General features: G+C 35.8%; 1 protein-coding gene across 1 annotated transcript; it reads left to right on the plus strand.

Annotated features, from left to right (window-relative positions):
- Positions 1–27,102, plus strand: LOC124079429 (sorting nexin-6-like; the record flags this gene model as incomplete). Its single annotated transcript, XM_046424955.2, has 8 exons — positions 1–135; positions 3,968–4,089; positions 5,913–6,036; positions 10,760–10,855; positions 13,053–13,158; positions 19,087–19,162; positions 22,255–22,294; positions 26,884–27,102. Coding segments are annotated over 8 exons (903 nt in total), but the record flags the coding sequence as incomplete, so codon positions are not given.
- Positions 27,103–27,387: the final 285 nt, after the last annotated feature.

Consider the following 27,387-nt stretch of genomic DNA (forward strand, 5'->3'; position numbering starts at 1 on the left):
TTCAAAAAGAATCTGTCTTTGCAGAGTTCATTGCCAAATTTTAAACAGAACGAGTTTTCTGTTGTTCGACAACATGAAGAATTTATCTGGCTTCATGATTCCTTCGTTGAAAATGAAGACTATGCAGGATATATTGTAAGTATTGAGGTTTTATTTAAATCCCATTTTTAAGAGCATTTTGTATACTCTTCTCTATTGCAGTCTTTTAGCATTTTTAGTAAATGATAAGATTTTTTATTATTTTATTTTATTTATTTGGGGGACAGGGATACTGGTGATGAACCCTGGGGCACTGAGCTCTATTTCCAGCCCTTTTTATTTTTCTTTTATTTTGAGACAGGTTCTCACTAAGTTGTCCAAATTGACTCTGAACTTGGCATCCTCCTGCCTTAGCTTCCTGAGTTGCTGGCATTACATTCATGTGCCCCTGTGCCTAGCACTGATGTGATTTTTAAAAATTTCCCAGTTTTGTTACAAAACTGGGTTACCATCTTTTATCTTGAGTTGTCCTGTTTGGATCTGTGGGAATATGTTATGCTTCCTCATTTAAACTTAGATTCTTTCTGTTAGAAATGAAATGAGTTTGTCCTAGAAATTAATTAAGGGATTTTATAAATCATACTGGCTTTGAACCCTTAAGTGGATAGGTATTTACTTTTGGAAGCCTCCTTAAGGTGTTATCATCAATAATCAATGGTTATTATGCCTCAGCTTTTGACCACACTTAGATTTGTGAAATTTAATTTGATTAGATTTTTTCTAAAATCATTGTGACCCGATTCCATCTCTGTTCTTGGAACCACCACTCATTTTCAGTCATTTGTTCCTTTTAATACCTTAGATTTTGGTGAATGACCAGTATACATTTTTCTTTTCTCATTCTAGTTCTACCTTTTACCCCTACCTTCTTGTGTGATGGTACGTTTTTCTTTTTTTCTTCCATAGGCTCTTCAAAGACTAAGACTTATTTATTTATCTTTATATACCTGTTGCACAGCATTATGCCTAGTATGTATATACTAGATGCTTGGAGAATGTGTGTTGAACTGTACTTGATAACTTTCTGACCCTAGGTGTAATCTTTTATTTTTTTGGTTACCAGAGATTGAACTCGGGGCACTCAACCACTGAGCCACATCCGTAGCCCTATTTTTTATTTTATTAGAGACAGGGTTTCACTGAGTTGCTTAGCGCCTCACTAAATTGCTGAGGTTGGCTTTGAACTTGTGGTCATCCTGCTTCCACCTCCCAAGCAGCTGCGATTACAGGCGTGTGCCACCACGCCCAGCCAAGGTGTAATCTTTTTCATGTAGGTCTTTGTTTTGTTTTTTTAGCAGTGCTGGGGAGCAAACCCAGGGCCTCATGCATGCTAGTCAAATGTTCTGCCACTGAGCTATATCCCCAGCCTTTATAGCAGTTCTCAATTTAACTTTTCTTCCTTTTGTTCCACTTCCTTTCTTTAGCTTTTCATCATTGTGCCCTTAATTGTTATTTGTCGGCCATTCCTCTTAAGATAATTTTTTTTATATCTTTACCTTGAGTGGTATATCTCTTCTAGACCTTACATGTTTTTAAAGGTTTTTACATTACATGTTTTACCTTATTCATCTGCTTCACCTATGGATAAATAGAATGAGTTTAGTCATTAATTTATCTTATTAATTTTTTTCTTTTTTTTGTTATTTTTAGTTTGTTAGCTTTTTAAAAGAATCTTTTTGCTTCTGGTAAATTCCTCTAATCCAGAATCCTTTTAAACATTTCCTGCTGGATAATATTTTTAGTATTTGTTAATTTAGAAAATACATGTAGTATAAAACTACTACGAACCCATTAATTAAAAAACTTAATTGAGGGCTGGGGTTTTGGCTCAGCAGTAGAGTGCTCCCCTAGCATGTGTGAGGCCCTGGGTTCGATCCTCAGCACCACATAAAAAATAAATAAATAGGGCTGGGATTGTGGCTCAGTGGCAGAGCGCTTGTCCCGTATGTGTGAGGCACTGGGTTAAATTCTCAGCACCGCGTATCAATAAATAAAATAAAGGTCCATAGACAATTAAAAAAAATATATATATATATATATATATATATATATATATAATAAATAAATAAATAAAATATATATATAAATAAGTAAAATAAAGATATTGTCCAACTACAACTAAAAAATAAATATTAAAAAAAAAAGAGGCTGGGGATGTGGCTCAAGCGGTGGCGCGCTCACCTGACATGCGTGCGGCCTGGGTTCAATCCTCAGCACTACATACAAACAAAGATGTTGTGTCCACCAAAAACTAGAAAATAAATATTAAAAAAAAATTCTCTCTCTCTAAAAAAAAAAAAAAGAAACTTAATTGAGGGGCTGGGGTTGTGGCTCAGTGGTAGAGTGCTCACCTAGCCGTGTGTGAGGCACTGGCTTCTATCCTCAGCACCACATAAAGATAAATAAATAAAGGTATTGTGTCCATCTACAAAACTTAATTGAAATGCTGGGAATTGATATTGGCCAAGTTATATTGTTATATTGTAAATTGTGTGCATGTATGAATATGTAACAACCAATCCCATCAATAAGTACAATTATAATGGACCATTTTTTTTAAATTAAATTTTTTTTATTTATATGTGACAGCAGAATGCATTGCAATTCATATTACACATATAGAGCACAATTTTTCATCTCTGGTTGTATACAAAGTATACTCACACCAATTTATGTCTTCATACATGTACTTTGGATAATAATGTCCATCACATTCCACCATCATTTCTAACCCCATGCCCACTCCCTTCCCCTCCCACTCCTTTGCCCTATCTAGAGTTTGTCTATTCCTCCCATGCTCTGCCTCCCTACCCCACTATGACTCAGCCTCCTTATATCAGAGAAAACATTTGGCATTGTTTTTTTGGGATTGGCTAACTTCACTTAGCACTGTCTTCTCTAACTCCATCTATTTACCTACATATGCCATGATTTTATTTTCTTGCTGAGTAATATTCCATTGTGTATATATGTCACATTTTTTCTTTATCCATTCATCTGTTGAAGGGCATCTAGGTTGGTTCCACAGTTTAGCTATTGTGAATTGTGCTGCTATAAACACTGATGTGCCTGTGTCCCTGTAGTATGCTGTTTTTAAGTCCTTTGGGTATAGACTGAGGACAGGGATAGCTGGGTCAAATAGTGGTTCCATTCCCAATTTTCCAAGAAATCTCCATACTTCTTTCCATATTGGCTGCACCAATTTGCAGTCCCACCAGCAGTGTATGATTGTAACTTTTTCCCCACATCCTTGCCAACACTTATTGTTGTTTGTATTCATTTTAATGGACCAATTTTTTAAAAGTGGGAAAAAACCAACAAAAAATAAAAATCATATTTGTATTTAATCATGCCTTTACAAAAATGGCATATATATTTACTGTATACATTTATTCAGTCTGTAGTCAGAGCTTAGAGCACATAGGAATTTGAGGATTCTGGGTTGCTGTGTAGGAGTCTGCAGATGGAAGTTTGAGAACAATTGTAAAACCAGAAAGTAGTGTTATGCTATGTTTTTGTTATGTTTTTGGTGTAAAGGACTTCAAGGATCTTAATTTCTAAAATTAGTGAAGCTCTGGAAGCACAGCATGGTGGTACAGACCTGTAATCCTAGCTACTCGGGAGCTGAGGCAGAGAGATTACAAATTAGAGGCCAGCAACAACCTGTCCCAATAAAAATAAGAAAGATTAGGGATGTAGCTTAGTGCTTTGCCTAGCAAGTGTGAGACTCTGGGCTCAATTCCAGTACTACAAAAACAAACAAAATCCCTGAAAACTAATGAAGTTCTCCAATCTGAATGTGATAGTTTACAGTGTTCAGTTCATTCAGGATACCTTTAAGTTTCCCAGACACCGTCTTATGGTGGCAGTGGTACAGTGTGGAAAGAAATGATAGTCCCTTAAAGTAAGTGATTTACTTTTATTATAGATTCCACCAGCACCACCAAGACCTGATTTTGATGCTTCAAGGGAAAAACTACAGAAGCTTGGAGAAGGAGAAGGGTCAATGACAAAGGAAGAATTCACAAAGATGAAACAGGAACTGGAAGCGTATGTGATGTTTTCTGTTGTTGTTTTGTTAGTTGTGTTTGTTAATGCCTTTTTTTGTGCTGATAGTCCATTCTTTTAATCATTTACCATTGTGACTCTGAAAGATGCAAGTTTAAGTCACACAACTAGTGTTAATGATCATGATCAGAGCCTACGGGAAAATTATAGAATCATTGTCTCCCTTGTAAAATTACTGTTTTAAATAAACTCTGGAAATTATAAACAGAGGATCCAAAAGCTTGTAAACAATAGTAGAAAGGGAACATGATGTTTTAAAGCAGAATGTATATCTTTTTTCACAAGGCCATAGTCATTTCCAATCTGGTTCTCTTTTTTTCAACTTGTGTATAATACTAAAACTTCTGTTTCTCATAGAAAGTGTTGAGCACTTTCTTCTTCTTCTTCTTCTTTTTTTTTTTGACATGTAATAGTTTTCTTCTCCTTTTCTCTGCCTTTGACTTCTGACCAAAAGGAAAAGAATAGAAGCAAAGGAACCAGAGAATAGTTTAGAATTGTTTTTCATTAACTATTGGTTCTATATACACTATTAATGTGTTAAGTCCTTGGAAAATTGTGATAGTTTAAATTTCATTTTTAGCTTATTTGCTAAAAATACAGTTTTTCCCCTTTTATTGAACATTTATGCTTTGGAGTTTCTAAATTATTTCTATTTTGAGAGTTGTACAAGGAAATAATTGTCCTTGCTTTATTGTCACTTCCATATCTTTTTTTTATGGTCATTTCTCTTCTTGCATTTCTTTTTCTTCTCTTCCACTGAGTTTCAGTTTTCAAGCATATATTTATAGAGCTACTAGACTCCTCTTCAGAATAGCTACATAAACTCTTTTGAAAAGAAAAATTATCCAAATAGATCTTCTTTGTCAAAGTATAAAGTGACAGATATTTTAATTATTCTGTCAGTATGGGTGCAAGCAATAATCTGATAGCAAACATTTTTAAAGTTTATAAGATTGAAAACTGAAAATTAGGAAAGCATAATAATATTGGAGAATCTGTGATTTTCCAGTGGCCCTGATCATGATTCTTTTGTGGTCTGGTTAGGGGTTGGATAACAGAACCTTGGGTTTATTCTACTGCTACCTCCATCCTCTGCATCCTTCTTTTTTGTCTTCACTGAATGACTACCCTCACAGAGATCAAACTTCTCCCAACATTGATCCTGCTGGTTTGCTGGTATGTAAAACTTATCCTTCTTGCACGTAGTTGAAGCAAGAATATTGGGCTTTTTGAGTGTTTTCCTTCCCTCAAACTGACGTGTATTACTATATGTTCACTAGGATTCATTGATGGTGATATTAAAATCTCTTAAACAGATTTCTTCAGTGTAATGGCAAAAACCAGTCTATGGTGTGTTTCTTGTGTGTTTGGGTCATTAGATGAAAATAATGATTAACATTGAAAATATGCTGAGGTTTGGATTTTGGTATGTTTTGTACTAAGGTATTTAAAATTAAAATCAGTAGTAAAAATTGAAACCTAAGGTTATATCATAATTTCTCTGGAGGTAAAAATAAACACCCCCATAGACCTTTAACATCAACTTGCATAGTGAGAAAAGTTTGTAAAATTTAAAAATATTAACATTTAGATATAATAAATACTATTAACCAGCATGAAGTCTTTTTTAGGGCTGTGTTTTATATATTTAATTAACAGTTCAATTAAAACCTTTGTTTACATGAATTGTATTTTGTATTCCTGATTTTGCTTTTAGAATAATCCAAAGTATTTCCTGAAAAAATTTATTGCAGATGACTTTCTAGTTGATAGTTTTTTGCCTTTAATTTTGTGTGTTGTTCTAGTGAATATTTGGCAATATTCAAGAAGACAGTTGCAATGCATGAAGTGTTCCTATGTCGTGTGGCAGCACATCCTATTTTGAGAAAAGATCTAAATTTCCATGTCTTCTTGGAATATAATCAAGATGTGAGTATCAAGTTGATGAATGCAGTAGTTCAGGTTTTTTAAAGAGTCATTAGAAAAGGTGGGAAGTAGTTAGTATAAAGCCTTTTTAAGAATGTTTTTATTTTTTTAAAAAAGTTTAAAGGGGCACATTTTCAGTAATACTGAAATATTTCATTAATTGAGTGGATTAATTAAAGAAATGGTGGTAAATCATGTTCTATTCTGAGCACCTATAATCCAAAACTATAAAATCCAAAACTTTCTGAGAACCAACTTGATGCTCAGTTTTGGAGCATTTTATATTTCTGGATTAAGTCTGCTCAGTTGGTAAAATCTGTGCAAATATTCCCAAATTCAAAAAACTCCAAAATCTGAAACGCTGTGTTTCCAAGTATTTTGATAAAAGTCACCCTGTACTTTTATCAAGTTGATACTGATATTTCATCCTGAATAGTGAACTTAAGAAATAAAGTGGGCTGGAGATGTAGCTTAGTAGTAGAGCACTTGCTTAACATGCCGGAGGCCCTGAGTTCAATCCTCATTATCTCACACACACACGGAAGATAGAATAGGGTTATCAAATTGATTAATGTTTTTAAATTTGAATTTGGGCCTTCTGAAGCTTTGTGGAGAATTCCAGGGAGGTTCTTGAGCTAAAAAATTCTAGATTATGGCTGGACATGGTGGTGCATACCTGTAATTCCAGTGACTTGAGAGGGTGATGCAGAAGGATCATAAGTTCAAGACCAGCCTCAGCAACTTAGTGAGTCCCTAAGCAATTTAGCAAAACCCTGTTTCAAAATAAAAAAAAAAAAATAGAAAAGGGCTGGTTATGTAACTCAGTGGTAAAGTTCTAAGAGGAGGAAAATTTATTTGGCTCATGGTTTCAGTCTGTGGTTGGTTGGTACCATTGCGTTGGGAATGAATGGAGGCACAGCATCATTGTGGAAGGGCATGCAAGGGAAAGTTACTTACTTTATGGCAGCTGGGAAGCAGAGCAAGCTAAAGATTTCTTTATTCATAGTGCTGGCAAAATTTTATTTTAGTAGATAGTTGATACTTGTCATAGAACTTATATTTAGATGACAAGACTAATTCATAGCTTTTATGGAAAACATGTAGGATAGTGCTTAATTTGATTACAAGTTAACATCAGGATTAAAGAATTTTGCGAATATAAGCTTACTTTTCTGGTTTGGTTTTAGTAAATATAAATTATACATTAAGTTCAAGGCTACACTCAGCAATTTAGTGAAACCCTATCTCAATAAATAAATAAATAAAGTCTAGGGATGTAGCTTGATGGTGAAGCATCTCTGGGTGCTTTCAGAAAGCTTCGGGGTTCATACATTTTCTTACACCAAAGCAAATTTATTTATTATTTTTTCCTTATAAACAAGCATTTAAACAAACATGCCAGGCATAGTGATGCATGCCAATAATCCCAACTACCCAAGAGGTTGAGGCTGAGGATTTTGAGTTTAAGGTCAGCCTGGCAATTTAGTGAGACCTTGCTTAAAAAATGTATTTGTGTGTGTGTGTGTGCACGTGTGCGCATGCACGTGTGCATATATATACACACATATGTATATATGTATATGTATACGTATGTGTATGTGTGTGTGTATATTGGCACATACACACTTAGTAAGGAGGTTGATATATTCTAATAACCCCTTTTTTAAAATATTTTTTTAGTTGTAGTTGGACATGGTACCTTTATTTTATTCATACTTTTTTTTTTTTTTTTTATGTGCTGAGGATTGAATCTAGTGCCTCACACATGCTAGGTGAGTGCTCTACCACTGAGCCAGAACCCCAGCCCCATAATAACTCTTTTAATATCAGCAAGTGGTGTTTTGGAGAAAGCCTAAAAAGATGGACTGGAGCTTAGTGCGATGGTGCATGCCTGTAATCCCAGCAACTCTGGAGGCTGAAACAGGAGGATTGCAAGTTTCAGGCCAGCCTCAGCAATTTAGTGAGGCTCAAAGCAACTTAGCAAGACCCTGTCTTAAAATAAAAAATTTAAATGGCTGGGAATGTAGCTTAGTAGCAAAGTGCCTGTAGGTTCAATCCTACCACTCGACCTCACCCCAGAAAAAAAGGACTGGAAAATGTTCTTTAATTGTTTACAGAGTGGACAGATGAACAGTTGAAGTATCACAGGGCCATGGGACTTAGGGGGAGACCTAGAAAGCCTTGTTCTTGTATTTAATTGAGAAAGGGCCACTGTTATGAGAAATAATAGCCTTTAATTTGCTTTACTTATCCAGTGGGGAATAGTCTTGAGTCTGTTTAACAACAGATTTTTTTTTTTTTTAATTGTATCAGGGATTGACCCCAGGGACACTTAACCACTGAGCAACATCCCCATTCCTTTTTATTTTTTATTTTGAGACAGGGTCTCCCTAAGTTGCTTAGGGCCTAGCTAAATTGCTGAGGCTGGATTTGAATCTGTGATCCTCTGCCTCAGCCTCTTGAGCTGCTGGGTTACATGTATGGGCCACCAAGCTGGGCTGGATATTTATTTATTTATTTATTTTTGGGTAGTGCTGGGAACCTAGGACTTTATGCATGGTAGGTAAGTGCTCTGTCACTGAGCTAAGTCCCCAGCCAACAGAGCATAATATATTTAATCCCCTAACTTCCATTAAATAAACTACCTCAATCAGTAGGCACACATAGGATCTTTTCATTGCCTTAGTATTACAGACTCTGAACAGACTTTTGTCTGTTCTCTTCTTCCTATTTCCATTAGTCATTCATACATCAAGACCATTGACTTCATTTTGACTCTTGTTAGCAGTTCTCCTGTGTACCTTTCTCTCATCTAGAGTACTTTCCCTATCATTTATAACAAACTTCCATCTTTTCATTTTCTGTAATAGCGAATTTCAACTCACATCAGTTTCTCTTGATCAGATGATAACCTTGGTTTCAGGAAAGTGGAAAACAATCAGAAATCAAATTCCTAAACTTCGTATGTTCCCCATAATGATCAACCACCTTGGCAGCCACACTCATTTATTAACTTTTATATTTTATTTTTGCTTCTTATTTTCTAGTTATCTTTTATATCTTTTTCCTGCCTAACTTGCCTGGCTAGAATTTCTAGGACATTGTTAACTGAAGTGGCAAAAGCAAGACATCCTTTCCTTTTTCCTGATGTTAAGGGGAAAGCATTCACCCTTGCACCCTTAAAGATGATGTTAGTTGTGGACTCTTTTTTTTTTTTTTAGTTGTAGATGGACACAATATCTTTGTTTTATTTGTTTATTTTTTATATGGTGCTGAGGATCGAGCCTAGTGCCTCACGCATGTGAAGCAAGTGCTCAACCACTGAGCTACAACCCCAGCCCAGTTGTGGACTTTTTATAGATGTTCTCTGTCAGCTTGAAGAACAATTCAGTCTTAGTGTATGGTAACTGGCCCCAGTGTGTCATGGGAGAAAGAGGCAGACAGATCTAGGATTGCAGAATGCAGTTTTAGAGGTCTTGCTAAAAGTGTGGTTCAAGGTAGCAACATGACCAGTTGGATCCACACAATTTGGGTTAGAAGGATATGTGTATATATAAGTTAGGACAAAAGTGACTTCATCTTAGCTAGAATATACCTCTTTAATCTTAAGCTCTAATATTAAAGAGTCAGGCACATTCCTTAGAGCCAGAGTCTAGTCATAAGGTTCCATATAGCCCTCAACCAACTAGGGTTACTCCGGATCAGTTATGGTAGTTATTACTCAAGATGTCTAAGTCTTATGGGCATTGAAGTCATGGCAATGTGTAAGGAAATTAGATGGTGTGTTGCTTTATAGGGCACCTTGATGCAGCAAGCACTAGGAGTCAAAAAGAGTTAGCTGCTTCTCACTTTTACTCTTGGATGACCATTCATCCATTCAAAGTCATCTTTTGTGTTTCTTATACTATGAGTTGCTGACACCCAACACAGGATAAAGAGTTGATATTTGGATGAGTTCAGAGTGAGAAATTTGCAGAATATATTTTCAGAGGTATTACAGAATCATATGATGATATATTTTACCTCAGTAAATTTCATGTTTAAAAGGACTCCTGAGTTAATTTTTTTTAAACATTTTTATTCGTTATTGATGGATTTTTAATTTTATTTATTTATTGGCATGTAGTGCTGAGAATCGAACCAGTGCCTCACACATGCTAGGCAAGCACTCACCACTGAGCCACAACCCCAGCCCCTGAGTTAAATTTTTATTGTTATTGTATTATATATAGTACTTGACAAAGTAAGGTGAAAGGGCTACTTATAACAGAATTATCAAATATGCTTGTAAAATTGGACTTATCTAGACCTTATTGTAGTCCACCTGAATCTTTTAGAGTAAGGCTGGAGTTATTACCAAACTTTTTAGTACTAGGGATTGAACCCAGGAACACTCTACCACTGAGCCCTTTTTTATTTTGAGACATGATCTTGTTGAGTCGCTCAGTCTGGCCTTGAGCTTGCTGTCTTCCCACCTCACTCCCGTAAGTATTATAGACACAGCAGAAGCCTATAGGGATTATAGGTGTGTACCATCATGCCTAGCTTAAAATCCTCTTTTATGCCCTAAAGTTTGAAAACTGTTAATACACATGATGAAATTTCCATTTTAAGTTTAAAAACTTGGGATTCTTTTGAGATTATAAGTTAAATGTCTAAGATAAAAGACATACTACTTTGCATTTGTAACCTTAAAAAAATGCTAATTGTAATTACCTTTCTTCAGTTGAGTGTGCGAGGAAAAAATAAAAAAGAGAAACTTGAAGATTTCTTTAAAAACATGGTTAAATCAGCAGATGGAGTAATTGTTTCAGGAGTAAAGGTAAGACTTGATTAACAGTGTAATTGGTTGAAAATTTGCTTCTTTCATTATTTAATTATTTATTTTTGTGGTGCTGGGGATTGAACCCAGGGCCTTGTGCATGCAAGGCAAGCATTCTACCAGCTGCGCTGTATCCCCAGACCGAATTTACTTCTTTTGAAAGGGAAATAGATTGAGATTTTGTATGTTCAGAATTAGAGTAAGAATTTGGACAATAGAATCCTTAGGCCTGGGAAATTGTGTCCCTACCCTGGCTCTCTTTAGTGAGTTCTTTTCTCCAAGGAGTGAGAAGTCTGCAGTCCAGGAGATTTATCCATCTGGAGTTACTTCTTTACAATAAAGACCATGTTGCAGATATCTCAACTCCCGTGTTTCCTTGCCCAAATCCAAAGCCACCTTCCAGGTTCTGCATAGATGTCTTCTCCCCAGCTGTGCTGCTGCTGTGCATTTCATGGATGGTGAAGGGGTGATTGTAGGGCAGCTAAGTAAAGGGGAGGGGCAAGGGAAAAGATCAGTGTGCAGGTTGAAATGTTCACCTGTATATGCCCAAGGACCCTCTAGGTATAGGTTAGAGCTGTAGGGTGGAATAAGAAGAGGGGCTGCAAATGTTTTTACACTTGCCCTTAGCTTAGCCTTGCAAATATTAAGAGATAGACCTAGAATCAGATTTGAAGTTAGAAGATCTCATTTGAAGTTTTAGTGTTGCCTTCTGCTGCTATATGTTCTTGGGGAAAGTTTCTTTCTCTGAATTTTATTTTTTCCATTTCCAAAATGGGGTTAATAATATGACCTAGCTCACAGAATTATTGAAAAGACTGAATAAGATAATATGTGTAATAATACTTAGAAAGCTAATTATTTATTAAATTAATTATTTACTTACAGTTTATAAAAGTCTTGATATAAAACACTAGTTCTCAAAATGTGGTGTACTGAAACCTAGACCTCAAGATCCTTTTATTTTTATTTATTTTTTTTATAAGTGGACACAATGTCTTTATTTTACTTTATGTGGTACTGAGGATAGAACCCAGTGCCTCATGCATCCTAGGCGAGTGCTCTACCCCTGAGCCACAACCCCAGCCCCCAAGACCCTTTTAAAGCAAGTCTTCAAGGTCAAAACCATTTTCATAAAATTATTATGATACTTTTTGCCTTTTTTTACCATGTTGATAGTTAAAACTAGCATATATGAATTAAAGATTTTTAAACATTTTTGTCAATACTAACTCTTGCTGCTTGTGTTCTATTGATGTAAGTCTCACATTATTAACTGATATTTTTCCAATGAAACATTGCTAGTTTAGAAGGGGTAAAAGTACTGTGAATATATGATTTTTCACTTCTCATGTATACATGGCTTTATTTTTTTTTAAAGATTGACTACAGTGGTTAATCATATCATTGCTCCCAGATAGGTAATTTGGCCAGTTTCCCCAGAGCAGTCAGCCCTAATGAGTAAGGTGTGGAAGCCACAGAATAGCTCATAGATTGTCTGTTAGACCAAGAAAATCAATGTTTACTTCTAGTGACAGAATTTTTCTTTTTCTGAAAAACAATTGATCACTCCCACTGGCATTAAGGTGTCTGTTGAAGTAGAGCACAAGTAGGAACACGTTTCAGAGTAAAACATGGGAAAGTGAACCATAAGAGGATCTCTGAGCCTTCAGCTACAAAACTATAGATATCTTTTGTTTTAATATTTATTTTTTAGTTATAGGTGGACACAATATCTTTATTTTATTTGTATGTGGTGCTGGGGATCGAACCCAGCGCCTCACACATGGTAGGCGAGTGCTCTACCTCTGAGCCATAGCCCCAACCCTAGATGTCTTACTTGATAGAAAGGTAAGCCAGATACTTAAGGTAGGTGTGGTGGTACATGCTAGTAATCCCAGCTACTTAGGAGACCAAAACAGGATGATGACAAATTTGAGGCCATTCTGGACAACATAGCAAGCAAGTCCCTCCCTCTCAAAAAAAAAAAAAAAAAAATCCCAAAACAAAGAAAGAAATGCATGTCTATTAAAGTCTTAATATGTTCATAAAATCGATTTTAAACTCTTGATTTTTAGAGGATATAGCTGTGCTGTTTTCCTGATAATCTTTGTATGTTTATAATGTTGACAAAGTTATTTCTATATCATACTAAAGCAAAATAAGTGAAAAAAGCTCATATTTTCTTTTGATTCTATAGGATGTAGATGATTTCTTTGAGCATGAACGAACTTTCCTTTTAGAATATCATAACCGAGTTAAGGATGCGTCTGCTAAGTCTGATAGGATGACAAGATCCCACAAAAGTAAGACTTTTTTTTTTTGTGTGTGTGTGTGTGTGTGGCTTTAGCTTGAAATTTTTAATGGAATAATAATAATAAGGCTGACTTGTTACTTAGAGTTTGTAAAAGTCTTGATATGAAACAGTGGTTCTCAAACTGTGGTCTATTGAAGCTTAGACCCCAAGTGAGTCTGCAAGGTCCAAAATTATTTTCATAAAAATACTGTAGATACTTTTTTGCCTTTTTCACCATTCTGACATTTACACTGATGATGCAAAGGAAAAAATGGATAAAACTCTTTGTGCCTTAGTATATACAAATCAAGGCAGTAGCATCAGACTTTACTAATAATAGTCACTGTAGTTTTTCCTGCCATGACTTACAATTTTCTAAAAATGTAACTTTGATGTAGCAGCAAAAATTATAACAAATCTCCACCCCAGAGTTCACATTTTTTAAATATTGAGTGATAAAATGGGAAATATCTATAAAGCACTTTGCATACTAAAATGTTATGATTCTCTCTGGAAGAGCATTTTAAATACTGTTGAGTTGTGACTGAACTAAGTGCTTTTTCCATGGAATACCATATTTACTTGTAAGAACAACTAACAGATTTCCCAAACAACCAGGGCATAATGCCACAAATTGTGTATATAAAAGATTCATTCAAAGTACAAGATAGATCAATGAGGTTTATGAACAGCTTATTTGAGTATATTTAGTATTTTTTTTATAATTAGTATTTATAAGATTTGGTGTCAAAGTGTACAGTTTAATCTAGTAAAAATTGTGAACATGTATCCATAACCCCTGAAAGTGGCCTTTAGTGTATACTTTTTTTTTTTTTTTAAAGAGAGAGAATTTTTTTTAAAAAATATTTTTATTTTAGTTCTCGGCGGACACAACATCTTTGTATGTGGTGCTGAGGATCGAACCCGGGCTGCACGCATGCCAGGCGAGCGCGCTACTGCTTGAGCCACATCCCCAGCCCTAGTGTATACTTTTTATTGTTGAGTTTTGTTTTTTGTTTTTTTTTTTATACCGAATAGTATTCTATTGTATGGATATGCCAACATAATCATTTGTTCATTTGCCTATTGGTGAACATTTGAGTCATTTCTAACTTGTGTCTATTACATTATCCACCTGCATGTCTCTTTGCATGGATGCAAATTTAACTTTTTAGGAAACTGGCACTTTTTTCATAATGATTATCCCATTTTGCATTTCCAAGAGCAGTGACGTGAGAGTTCAGTTGCTCCACATCCTTGTCAGTCTTTTTTTATTAGCATTATTTTTTAACTAATACATAAAAACATAAAAATTATGTATATTAATGCAGTATTAAGTGACATTTTAATATAGGCACATTGTATAATATTTAAACCACATTAAACATCTGTCTCTGAACATTTATTATCTTTATGGTGAAGACTTTAAAATCTTTTCTTTAGCTTTTTGAAATGTACCTTATTCTTACCTTTTGCCACCCTACTGTGTAGTAGCACACCAGAACTTCTTTCTCCTAATAAAAAATATGGGGAGAAAAGGACCGCCTTGCTCCTAACTACAACTTAATACCCATTGATCAACCTTTTATCATTATTCCCTCCCCCTTCTCTCCTTAGCCTCTGATAATCACTGTTCTACTCTCAACTTCTATGAGTAGTGTCTACATATGAGTGAGATCATGTACTTGTCTTTCTGTGCCTGGCTTATTTCAGTATATATTGTTGGGAGTCTCCTTGAGAACTCCCCAGGCCTTTCAAACATGACGGTGGGCAAATTGCCAGTGGGCGGCTAGAACTCCCTGGGCCTTTCAGATAAGGAGCCCCTAATGCAACATGGCGGCAGGCAAGTTGCCAGTGGGCGGATAACAAGTTGTTTTGAAAATTTTCTAATTGGTCCTCCCATCTTCTGTGATCGTGGACAGCTCATGCCCCCCATGAATCTTATGCAGGGTGGACGTGCGTGCACCATAGGTGATGATCTGACCTTTACTATGATTGGCCCCCGGAGCTTCCTGGTTTAAGATAACTGACTCTCACTTTCTATATAAACTAGCACCAGCTTGCAGTAAAGTGCTTCATCTTGTCACTGCTATCTGTGTGTGTGCATTTTAATCTCCGACAACGAAACTTCTCCTTTCATATATGATGATCTCCAGTTCCATCCACATTATTGCAGATGTCAGGGTTTTATGTCTGAACACTATTCTATTTTTATTTACCATGTTTTCTTCATTCATTCATCAGTTGATTGATGGTTATCTTGTTTACAGTTTTTTTAATATTTATTTTTTAGGTGTAGTTGGACACAATACCTTTATTTAATTTATTTATTTTTATGTGGTGCTGAGGATTGAACCCAAGGCCTCGCACATGCTAGGCGAGCGTTCTACTGCTGAGCTACAACCCCTTGTTTACAATTTTTGGCTATTGTGAATAGTGCTGCAATGAACATGGGAATACAGATGTCTCTTCAGAATTCTGATTTCACTTCTTTGGGATTTATCCCCAGTAATAGAATTGTTGGATCATATGGTAGTTCTACTATAATTTTCAAGGATTCTTCATATTGTTTTCTGTAATGACTTTTACTAACTTAATAATCCCACCACAGTGTGCAAGTATTTTCTTTTCTTCATAGGTCGCTAGCTTTTACCTTTGATTTACATTTTCCTGGTGATTAGTTATGTTGAATTTTTTTTTTCCTTGCAATACTGGGGTTGAATCCAGGTTCTCAGGCACAGTAGGCAAGTTTTCTACCACTGAGCCACATCTTCAGCCCCAGCCCTTTTTTGAGACAAGGTCTTGCTAAGTTGCCCAGGCTGATCATGAACTTGTTATCTTCCTGCCTTAGCCTCCCAAGTAACTGGGATTACAGATGTGTGCCATAATGCTTGGCACTATTGAACATTTCTTAATATACCTCTTGGCCATTATATGTTGTCTTTTAACAAATGTCTAGGTTTGTTGCACATTTTAAAAAATATTTATTTTTAGTTGTCTAGGTTAGTTGCACATTTTAAAAAATATTTATTATTTTTTAGTTTATTTATTTATTTTTAGTTTATTTATTTATTTTTGTGTGGTGAGTGCTCTACCACTGAGCTATAACCCCAGCCCATGTTACACATTTTTTAATTAGGTTAATCCTTTTTTTTTTTTTTTTTTTGGCTATTGAATTTTTGAGTTCCTTATGTATTCTAGATATCAATATCAAATATACATATTATAAATATTTTCTGTCATTCTTCAGATTGTCTCTTTATTATTTCCTTTGCCGTGCAGCTTTTTTTTTTTTGATACAGTCCCACAAGTTTGTTTTTCTCTATTTCCTGTATGTTGGGGGTTTTTCTCAAAAAAATTTTTGCCTAGTTTTTTTGGGGTTTTTTGTTTGTTTGTTTGTTTGTTTTGATACCAGGGATTGAACCCAGGGGCACCCACTGAGCCACATCCCCACCCCTTTTTAAAAAGTTTTTTTATTTTGAGACAGGGTCTCACTAAGCTGCTTAGGGCCTCTCTACATTGCTGAAGCTAGCCTTGAACTTGTGATCCTCCTGCCTCAGCCTCCCAAGCTTCTGGGATTACAGGTGTGCACCACTGCGCCTTGCTAAATCTTTACCTATTCTGATGTCCTAAAGTATTTCCCTTGTATTTTCTTCTGGTGGTTTCATAGTTTCAGGTTTATATAAGTCTTTAAACTATTTTGGATTCATTTTTTGACTGATGAGAGGTAGGGGTCTAGTTTTATTCTACTGGATATAAATATCCAATTTTTCCAGCACCATTTATTTAAAAGATGGCTCTTTCTTCAATGTGTTTCTTAGCACCTATGTCAAAAGTCAGATGACTGACTGTAAATCCATGAGTTTGTGTCTAGGCTCTATTCTCTTGCATTGGTCTGTGTGTCTGTATTTATTGCTAATATTATCAGTTTAATTACTAAGCTTGGTACTCTGTTTTGAAGTCAGCATATTGTGTCCTGCTTGCTTTTTTCCCTCAAAATATCTTTGTTTATTCAGTGTGTGTGTGTGTGTGTGTGTGTGTGTGTGTCGGGGAGGTTCCGTATGAATTTTAGGACTGTTTTTTGTAGTTCTGTGAAGAATGCCATAGGTATTTTGATTGGAATTGCATTGAATCTGTGGATTGCAACTTTACTAAGTTTGTAGTGTGTAGTGTGTACCTGGCATACTAATGGGTTTTAATTTATAAGTATAAGAAGTGTATTAAGTTGTCCATGGTGGCACATGCCTATAATCCCAGCTACTCAAGATGCTCAGGTAGGAGGACCACAGATTTGAGGCTAGTTTCACCAGCTTAGCAAGACTCTCCCTCAAAATGGGCGGGGCGGGGGGGGGAAGAAGAAGAAGTGGGAGTAGCTCACTGGTAAAGTGCTTCTGATTTCAATTCCTTGTACTGCAAAAAAACAACAACAAGAATTTCATTGATAATGATTTTAGAGTCCACATTACAAGTAATTATTGAGTTTGGTGTAATAATAAAGAAGAATATCCATGATTATTTGAAAAGGTTAGTAGAATACCTCTTCCTTTTCTAGTTATATATCCGTGTAGGCTGGATTTTTTCCCCCCACATACTTAAAAGCAGTATTATCATAGTAGATCGAATGAAAAGCAGATTGAATGAATGCAGAAGCAGATAATGAGAATCTATTGTCTATTGAACCAGGTACAACAGAGATATATAAAAATGTAATGTTGTCATGCTGCTCCCTAATTTTTTAAAAAATAGCTCTTTTTCATTTGAAAGTTTACTTATGTAAATATGGGTTTAAACAGGCTGGGTTTAAATGTAGCTCAGTGGTATGTTAATTTTATTTTTTCCTTTTATTTATGTTTTGTGGTGCTGGGAATTGAACTCAGTGCCTTACATGTGCTAAGAAGCACTTTACTTCTGAGCCACATTTCCAGCCCTAATGCTATTAATTTTAAATAAATTACTAAATGTTCAAAATTTTTGTTTTACATTTTTGAAAAATATACAGTATATATTGATAGATAATAACACATGTAAAAAGAAGCTCTTCAGATTCCTCAGTAATTTTTAAGAATGTAAAGGAATCCTAAGATCAAAATTTGGATAACCTCCGAAATAGGGTCAAGTCAATAGAGTGAGTACTTAGAATCATTAACCTCCATTTTATAGTAACAGGAGAAAAGAAGTCTCTGGCTTGGCTACTTCTGTTCTTGTGTCATTCTTTTGTGAGGGTTTCTGTTACCAATAACCAAGCCAGGAAACCTGCCTGGATCCCAGCTGGCCAGTTTCAGTTACTGTTTCAGTTAGCTTTTCATCACTGTGACGAAAAGACCTGACAAGAACAATTTAGAGGGGAAAAGTTTATTTTGGCTCACAGTTTCAGAGGTTTGATATCAGATTATTGGAACAGTTTGCTGGTTGGTCACCCTGCTTTATTTTTCTCCACAGAATTTTTTAATATCTAAAATCCTTCTCAGGTGGAGTTTACCACTACTATGACATAAATATGTTCAATAAGATCCATTGTCACAAGATCAAATCTAAACTCTTATCATGGCCTATATGATCTTTTATTCCATTCACTCCCCTATGCATCCTGCAGTCCCACCCCAGGCTCTTTGAATATACTATTCTTCTTTATGATATGTATTTCTCTTATTCCCTTTATGCAAAATGTTATCCTTTTGTTTGGTAAAGATTTGCTCATCATACAAACTCCAGCTCATTCTATAGTTTTGTAAATCCTTTCTTGACTTACTGAAGTAGGAATCATCTGTTTCCTCTGTTCTTAAAGCAGTTTTCACATATACCCAATATAATATCCACTGAATTGTTATGGTTGTTTGTGTTATTTCCTTTACTTGATTTGGTGTATCTCTTGCAGATAGCTGTTCAGTCAGTATTTTTAAATTAATGACCAAATATATTTTTGAAACTTTTTCCATAGGTGCTGCAGATGATTACAATAGAATTGGTTCTTCATTATATGCTTTAGGAACTCAGGATTCTACAGATATATGCAAGTAAGGATTCTAATTAAAAACATTATTAGATATAAGCAAAATAATTTGTTGGCATACTTGTAATCTCTAGGCAGGCATTTTGGAATATTTTTGTCAAAGCATTGATAATAAGAAATGTTTTTATAAACTTGAGTTGATTCATTTTTTCTTATCTAATATTTTTTAAATCTGAAAAATAAAATAAGCTTTAGTATGTAGTTTTAGTATTTACAATCTTCTGTTAGATGAAAGTGGGATATTTATGTATTAGAGAATTTTTTAGTGTTGTTTATCATAAATAATAAATGTTATTTTGAAATTTTATATACAGGAGTTGGGGTGAGTGTGTGTGTGTGTGTGTGTGTGTGTGTATTTCATTGGAGCTTGGACTTTTTTTCCTTCCATACTGGGGAAGGAAGTGCACCCAGGGACACTTCACTGAGCTACATCCACACCCTTTTTATTTTTTTATTTTGATACAGGGTCTTGCTAAGTTCTTTAGGGCCTCACTAAGTTGCTGAGCCTGGCCTCAAACTTGGGATTCTTTATTGACTTTATGCTAGTTGTTTTAACTAGTTAATTTTAGTTGCTCCTATAATATTACTTGTTTATTGAAAAATAATTCAAATATATATTTGTTTGCTTATTTATTTATTTATGATATTGGGGATTGATCCTAGCGACTTGTGCATTCTAGGCAAGGGTTTTACCATCGAGCTCCATCCCCAGCTGTTTTTTTGGGAGTGGGGGCGGGGACCAAGGATTGAACTCAGGGGCACTCAAACATTGAGCCACATCCGCAGCCCTATTTTGTATTTTATTTAGAGACAGGGTTTCATTGAGTTGCTTAGTGCCTTGCTGTTGCTGAGGTTGGCTTTGAACTCACAATCCTCCTGCCTCAGCCTCTTGAGCCACTGGGATTACAGGTGTACGCCACTGGCCCAGCCTTAGCTGTTTTTTTTTTTTGTTTTGTTTTGTTTTGGTTTGAATATTTATTTTTTGGTTGTAGTTGTCAATACCTTTATTTTTATTTATTTATTTATTTAATGTGGTGCTGAGGCTCTAACCCAGGGTCTCGCAGGTGCTAGGCAAGCGCTCTACCGCTGAGCCACAACCCCAGTCCCTAAACCTTAGCTGTTTTATTTCTTGTATTTTGAGACAGAATCTTGCTTAGTTACTGAGGCTGACTTCAAACTTGTGATTCTTCTGCCTTAGTCTCTGGAATAGCCAGAGGCATGCACCACAACACTTAGATCAAATACATTTTATTTTATTTTATTTATTTATTTTTTTCAAATACATTTTAAAACAATGTTTCATAATTCATTTCTTTTTTCAAGACATATTCTTGAACTTTCCTCTTCTCTAAATGTGTTTAGTACACATTTAAGGGCCAATATTTGGAACAAAGCAAGAGATCATAACTTACAATAATGAAGATTCTATCTCGCCAAAGAGTTAAAATTTTTTTTCTCTTGTACTAGGGATTGAACCCAGAGGCATTCTGTCACTGAGCTATATTCCCAACCCTTTTATTATTTTTTTTTTTTAATTTTGAGACAAAGTTGCTGAGGTTGACTTTGAATTGATCTTCCTGCCTCAGCCTCCCAAGTTGCTGGAATTATAGACATGTGAAGAATTAATACTTAAGTCTTTGATAAGAAGAAAAAAATAAACCTTGCCATGCTATCAAACAATCTGTTAAGGCAAGTTGTGTTCAGTAAAACAAAGTTTATTAAATAGTGTGTTTTTTTGGCGGGGAGGGGAGGGGTGTCAGAGATTGAACTCAGGAGCACTCCACCACTAAGCCACATCCCCAGCACTATTTTGTACTTTATTTAGAGACAGGGTCTCACTGAGTTGCTTAGGCTCTCAAGGTTGCTGAGGCTTGCTTTGATCTTCTTGTCTCAGCCTCCCAAGCCAATGGGATTACAGGTGTGCACCACTGCACCTGGCTTAAATTGTGGTTTTGCTTTCTGTAGTTTGCCCTAATCCAATTATCATGCCATTTATGATTATGTATTTTACAGAATGCTTTTTAATAGTTTCACGTGGCCTTGAATATGCTGAACATACAGTCTACCATTGAGCTATAAACCTAGTCCCTGTGATACTGTTTTTTGGTTTTTGTTTTGTTTTGTTTTGGTACCAGGGGTTGAACCCAAGGGCGATTAACCACTGAGCCATATCCCCAGCCCTTTTTTATATTTTATTAGTGACAGGGTCTCACTGAGTTGCTCAAGGCCTTGCTAAATTAGTGAGGCTCATTTGAATTTGATATCCTCCTGCCTCAGCCTCTCAACCACTTGGGATTATAGGTGAGCCCACCATGCCAGGCGAGATAGTTTTTAATTGATATCAGCATTTGACAGACTGTTTAGTAAAGGGAAAATTAATTCTGAGCTAGGAATTGGTTGTTCATTTTCATTACTTTTCAAAACAAAGTAGCTATATTTGAAAATGTTTAAAATAAAACTATCACTGAGCATGTAGCACATGCTTGTAATCCCAGAAACTCAGAGGAGACTGAAGCAGGAGGATCCCAAGTTTGAGACCCAGCCTCAGCCTCTTAGTGAGATCCTCAGCAACTTAGTGAGAGTCTGTTGCAAAATAAAAAGGACTGGAGAGGTAGCTCAGTGGTAAAGTACCCCTGGATTCAATTACAGTATCAAAAATGTAAAACATAACTCTCCAGTAACTTTAAGAAGTTCTCCAGCTTCAGTACTGTCAGTCAACCTTTTGTCTCTTTCAGTGTAATTGCTTTGTATTTCTGTAATAATGTTGAAAGTACAGCCTCTATTTAGTATTATGTGATATATTACTTGAAGGAATATCAAGATAAATTTTAAGTTTGGTATATGGCTTAGATTGTGTCTTGAAATGAAATGGGGAAATTTCCTGTAACAGATTTCAAGTAATGTGTTATATTGGTGGAAGTATAGGAGGTTTTTCCTGAACTAAATGAAGTCTCCAGTTAATAAGACCATTGAATTTTTTATATTAGGAAACAATAATGCTCATTAATGAAATGGTTTGGGAACATATTCTGTAAATATCTGATGTGGGAAATTATTTCAAATGTAGCTTCTGATGAAAATATTTTTCCCTTCCAGGTTTTTCCTCAAAGTTTCAGAACTGTTTGATAAAACTAGAGTAAGTACTAAATTCTGGAGATCTACTGCATAGTGATATATCTGTACTATAATGAACAATATTGTATTGTATACTTAAAAATCTGCTAAAAGGATACATCTTGTGTCATGTATTATTACCATAATAATTTTTTTTCAAAAAGGTAATTAAGCCTTTGAGGATCTAAATCTCTGCATATAGTAATGTTTAACTTGTAGTTGTGTTTAATTTATTGAGGAAGATGAATATATTTCAGGATTATGATAGATTTTAATTCCACTGAGAGTTTTTCAGGAAGTTGTTTTTGTTAAAGAGTTTTGGTATTTGTATAAAAGAAAACATTCATTAGGAAGATAGAGTTTGGGGCTGTTGCTGGGGCTCAGCGGTAGCACACTTGCCTGGCATGTGTGAGGCACTAGGCTCAATTCTCAGCACTGCATTTGATAAATAAAATAAAAGTCTATAGACAACTTAAAAAAAAAAAAAAGAAGACCTAGTTTATTTTTTATGAAGAACAATCAATCCTTTTCTGGAGCTTTGTAAATTCAGAGGAAGTCTTAGATTCATTTTAACTATATCAAGACTGGATTGGGGCTGGGGATGTGGCTCAAGCGGTGGTGCACTCGCCTGGCATGCGTGTGGCCCGGGTTCGATCCTCAGCACCACATACAAACAAAGATGTTGTGTCTGCCGAAAACTAAAAAATAAGTATTAAAAAATTAAAAAAAAAAAAAAAAGACTGGATTATGGGCTTGGGCTGTGGCTCAGTGGTGGAGCACTTGCCTCACATGTGTGAGGTAATGGGTGTGATACTTAGCACCACATAAAAATAAATAAATAAAGATTTTTTAAAAATTTAAAAATTAAGGACCATGTTGCTTTTGATATTCTGTAACATGCTGGTTTAAAAATTAATAGTGTTATCTCAGCACCACAGAATAAATAGTAAAAACAGTGTTGGGCCTACTGGTGTAGCTCAGTGATGGAGTTGTTACATGCTTAGCATTTATGAAGCTGCAGGTTTGATCAGTAGTCCCCCGCTCCCCACAAAAATGAATAGTTTCATGGGCAAGGTGGTGCACATCTGTAATCCTAGCAGCTTGGGAAACTGAGGCAGGAGGATCACAAGTTCAAAGTCAGCCTCAGCATGTGGCAAGGCCCTAAGCAACTTAGTAAGACCCTGTCTTAAAATTAAAAATAAAATGTGCTGGGGATGTGGCTCAGTGGTTAAGTTCCCGTGGGTTCAATCTCTGGCACCACCAAAAAAAAAAAAAATTATCAATACAAGGCAAGTATACAACTATGGTAAAGTTGTACTCACTGTAGTAATAATTTACTGTAAGAATTTACTGTTAGAGTCTAGACAATATTTAACAGTTGATAAAACAGTGGAAATGTTTTTCAGCTGTTTAATGGTATTTAGCTGAGAAGTGGTTGCCAGTCCAGTATAGAAATCTGCCAATTGAGTTATGTATAGTAGGGATAAAAAAAAAGAAACTTTCTCACAAAGGACAAATGCGTAGGTGGTGACACCCTCATATCCATAATGCCATTCTTATCCCTTTCATGTTTGTATTACTGAGCATCTTCTAGGAATATATGGTGGTTTTCTGTGCATTTACATAAAAAGCATAAAGACCTATCCCAAAATATAATTGTGTCAAGTACGCTGAGAAATAGACTTCAAGATAGGATTAGATGTACAAGAGATATATTGTGAAGAATAGAAAGGAAGGAGCACAGTAGGCAGAAAGAACCTTCAGACTACAGTACAGTGTGGGAGGCCATCCTCGCATGTGATTTGATTTACCTCCCTGGCTGGGCGAGAGGCGCTTAGACACAGCTGTGTCAGAGCTATTCCCCACCCTTCTCCAGGTCTGAGGGCTTGTCCGTGCAGAGGCGTGTCTTGCCACTGCCCCAAAGACCCAGTCATCGCCCCTGACCTTGGGATGCTGCCCCCCTTAACCTTCATTGAATGGGATTTTCCCTGGAATTTTTTGTTCCCCAATAAAAGCCCACTCCCTGGCGTGTTCTCTCTCTCTTGCTAGTCTCTTCTGTAAACCTCGCTACCGCATTAGGTGGCTGGGGGGCGGGAGCTAGGAGAAGCCGTCCCATATACATGTGGCTTTTTCCACAAGACTGCTTGTGTTTTACAACCTGGTGTTTAGTTTCTAGAAGTGAGCCACCCCATATAACAGGAATTGAAAGCTACTGGTTTGTTAAAGCTGAGACCTGGAAACGGGCACAGTGCTTACCACTGGTCAGTCTAAGAACCTTGATTTAAGGGGTGAGGGCATGCAGCCTACTTTTCAATGGTAGGAGGGGAGTCATAATTTAAAACACCCATACTATCTACTATTATCAATCTAAATAAATTTTTAGCATACTTTGTAAGAAATTCCTGGGCTGGGTTTGTAACTCAGTGGTAGAGCACTTGCCTCACATGAACAGGGCCCTGAGTTTTAATCCCCAGCACTTCAAAAGAAAAAGGATTCCGTAAGTTTATTTCTCCACAATGTAGTAATTTTTAGAAGCTTCAAGTTTTTTTAACCTTCTATTGCAGTATATTAGATAAATAGTCATATATACATCAGAAGTGTATATGTGACTCAGTGAAATTTCACAATTGTTGTCAACACCAAGATCAAGAAATAAAACATTACCAGCTTCACAGAATGCCCTGCCCCTCTTCACCTACCTCATAAGACACCACTTTCCACAAAAGGAATACTTTCCTAGTTTCTGACACTAGAGATTTATTTTGTTTCTGTTATATAAATGCTTACGTAGTATGTATTCTTTATGTCTAGTTTTATTTATTCAACATTGATCCCCATGTTGTTGCATACATGTAGTTCCTTTTTTCTGATTGCTGTATAGTATTCCATTAATTTATCTCTTTTACTTTTAGTTGGTAGTCATTTGTATAGTTTGTTTGGGGTTCTGTATGTCGGTGTTATTGATTGTGATACTGGGCTTGAACTCAGTGGTTCTCTCCCACTGAGCTACATTCCCAACCCTTTTTATTTTGAGACAGGGTCTAAGTTGCTGAGACTGGCCTTGAACTTGTGATCTTCCTGTTTTAGCCTCCAGAGTCCCTGGGATTACAGGTGTGCACCAGTGTGCCCAACAGGGGTTCTTATTTTGTATATTGGAAATTGAAGCCAGAGATGCTTTATCACTGAGCTGCATCCCCAGTTCTTTTTATTAGGCAGTAGGATCTCACTAATTGCTGAAGCTGGCCCTGAATTTACAATCCTCCTGCTTTAGCCTACCAAGTAGCTGGAATTATAAGCGAGCACCACTGCCCCCAGCGGGTCTGGGATTCTTTACAGATACTACTGTTAAGACAATTGTATGGGCTAGGGTTTAGCTCAGTGGTAGAGCGCTTGCCTAGTATGTGTGAGGCACAGAGTTTGATCCTCAGCATCACATAAAAAATAAATAAAATAAATTTATTGTGTCCATCTACAACCAAAAATATTTTTAAAAAAGACAATTGTATATCCTTGGCAGAACTCCAGTATACATTTCTGTTGGTTTATATAACTAGGAAGCAAATTGGTGGATCATAAAGTATTCATATGTAAAGCTTCAGTAGATACTGCCAATTTGTTTCCCAAAGTGATTGTACCAATTTATACTTCTAGCAGAATGAATGAGAACATTCAGGTTATTCCACAGCTTGCTGGTGTGCATGTAGGGTTTTTTGTTTGTTTTTAACTTTTGATGATAATTTCATATTTATAGTAAAGTTTAAAAATAGTACATATTTATTCTGTTTTGTATCCTTTTGTGTACATCTCTCCTTTTTTACAGATAAGAATTATTAGATTTAATATGGCCCTTACTGTTATCCATGATTATGTCACCAAATGCCCAGTGTATAGATTTTTCCCTGTTATCTCATAAGTAGCTTTTTTACAGTGTAGTCTGAGTCAGAATCCAAATGAAGCCCGATATTGCATTTGATTGACATTATACATTTCTCTTATCCTAGGTCTCTCCAGATTCAAAGAGTTCTCATCTTTTTAAGTCTGGCATGGCTACTTCCCATTTCCATCCCAGCTCAATTTACTACATTTTGATGCTTCTTTGGTGTCCTCAAGTACTTTTTATTAATGCTTTGACCAGATTTTCTACTTAAGAAGGTTTGGTTTGAATTATCTAATCTGCCATTGCCAGCCTTTGTTATCTTAAAATCATATGTACATAGCACTTGCCATTGAAATAAATAGATAAATGAAGCTATTGATGTTGACACCTGTTGTAGCCAAGAACTGGAATCAGATATAAAATCTTTCTATAAGTTCACTAATGTCATTGATCTGATTTTTCTGTTCGTATTTTGTCAGGGGATGTGGCTCAAGCGGTAGCGCGCTTGCCTGGCATTCGTGCGGCCTGGGTTCGATCCTTAGCACCACATACAAAACATTTTGTCAGAGTTGCAAAGAAAAGCAAAAAACTAGAAGGAAGGAAAAAGGAAAGAAAGCTAGATAAAACAAACAGATACTGCAGTTATTTATAACTTTAATTTTTTTCGTAATTATTAATGAGAATGTTGAGTGATGATTTATTGATTTCATACCCAGTTTCCCCCCTTTTTTCAGAAAATAGAAGCAAGAGTATCTGCTGATGAAGACCTCAAACTTTCTGACCTTTTGAAATATTACTTAAGAGAATCTCAAGCGGCTAAGGTAACTTTATTGTTCGTTTCTTTACAGGTTGCTGGACTTAAACTGTTTAAAGGATGGCTTATTTTTGGATATTATATTTTCAAATGTAAATTTTTTTTTCTCCTCTTGGAATTGTAGATCAGGGAATCCCACATAAAAGTTTATAAACTTTTTGGGGCTGGGATTGTGGCTCAGAGGAAGAGTGCTTGCCTCGCATGCATGAGGCACTGGGTTCGATCCTCAGCACCACTTAAAAATAAAATAAAGATATTGTGTCTGTAACTAAGAAATAAATATATATTCTTTTTAATTTTTATTGTTGGTTGTGAAATAAATATTTTTTAAAAAGTTTATAAACCTTTGATATAATATGATCTAGAAATTTAAAACCAAAAATTTGGTATATTTCTTTAGGTAAACTCCTGCAAAAACATAAAT

This window comes from Marmota monax, unplaced genomic scaffold (assembly GCF_021218885.2).
Source record: "Marmota monax isolate L192 unplaced genomic scaffold, Marmota_monax_Labrador192_F-V1.1 WCK01_AAM20220418_F8-fsc01863, whole genome shotgun sequence".
Taxonomy (NCBI): Eukaryota; Metazoa; Chordata; class Mammalia; order Rodentia; family Sciuridae; genus Marmota; species Marmota monax.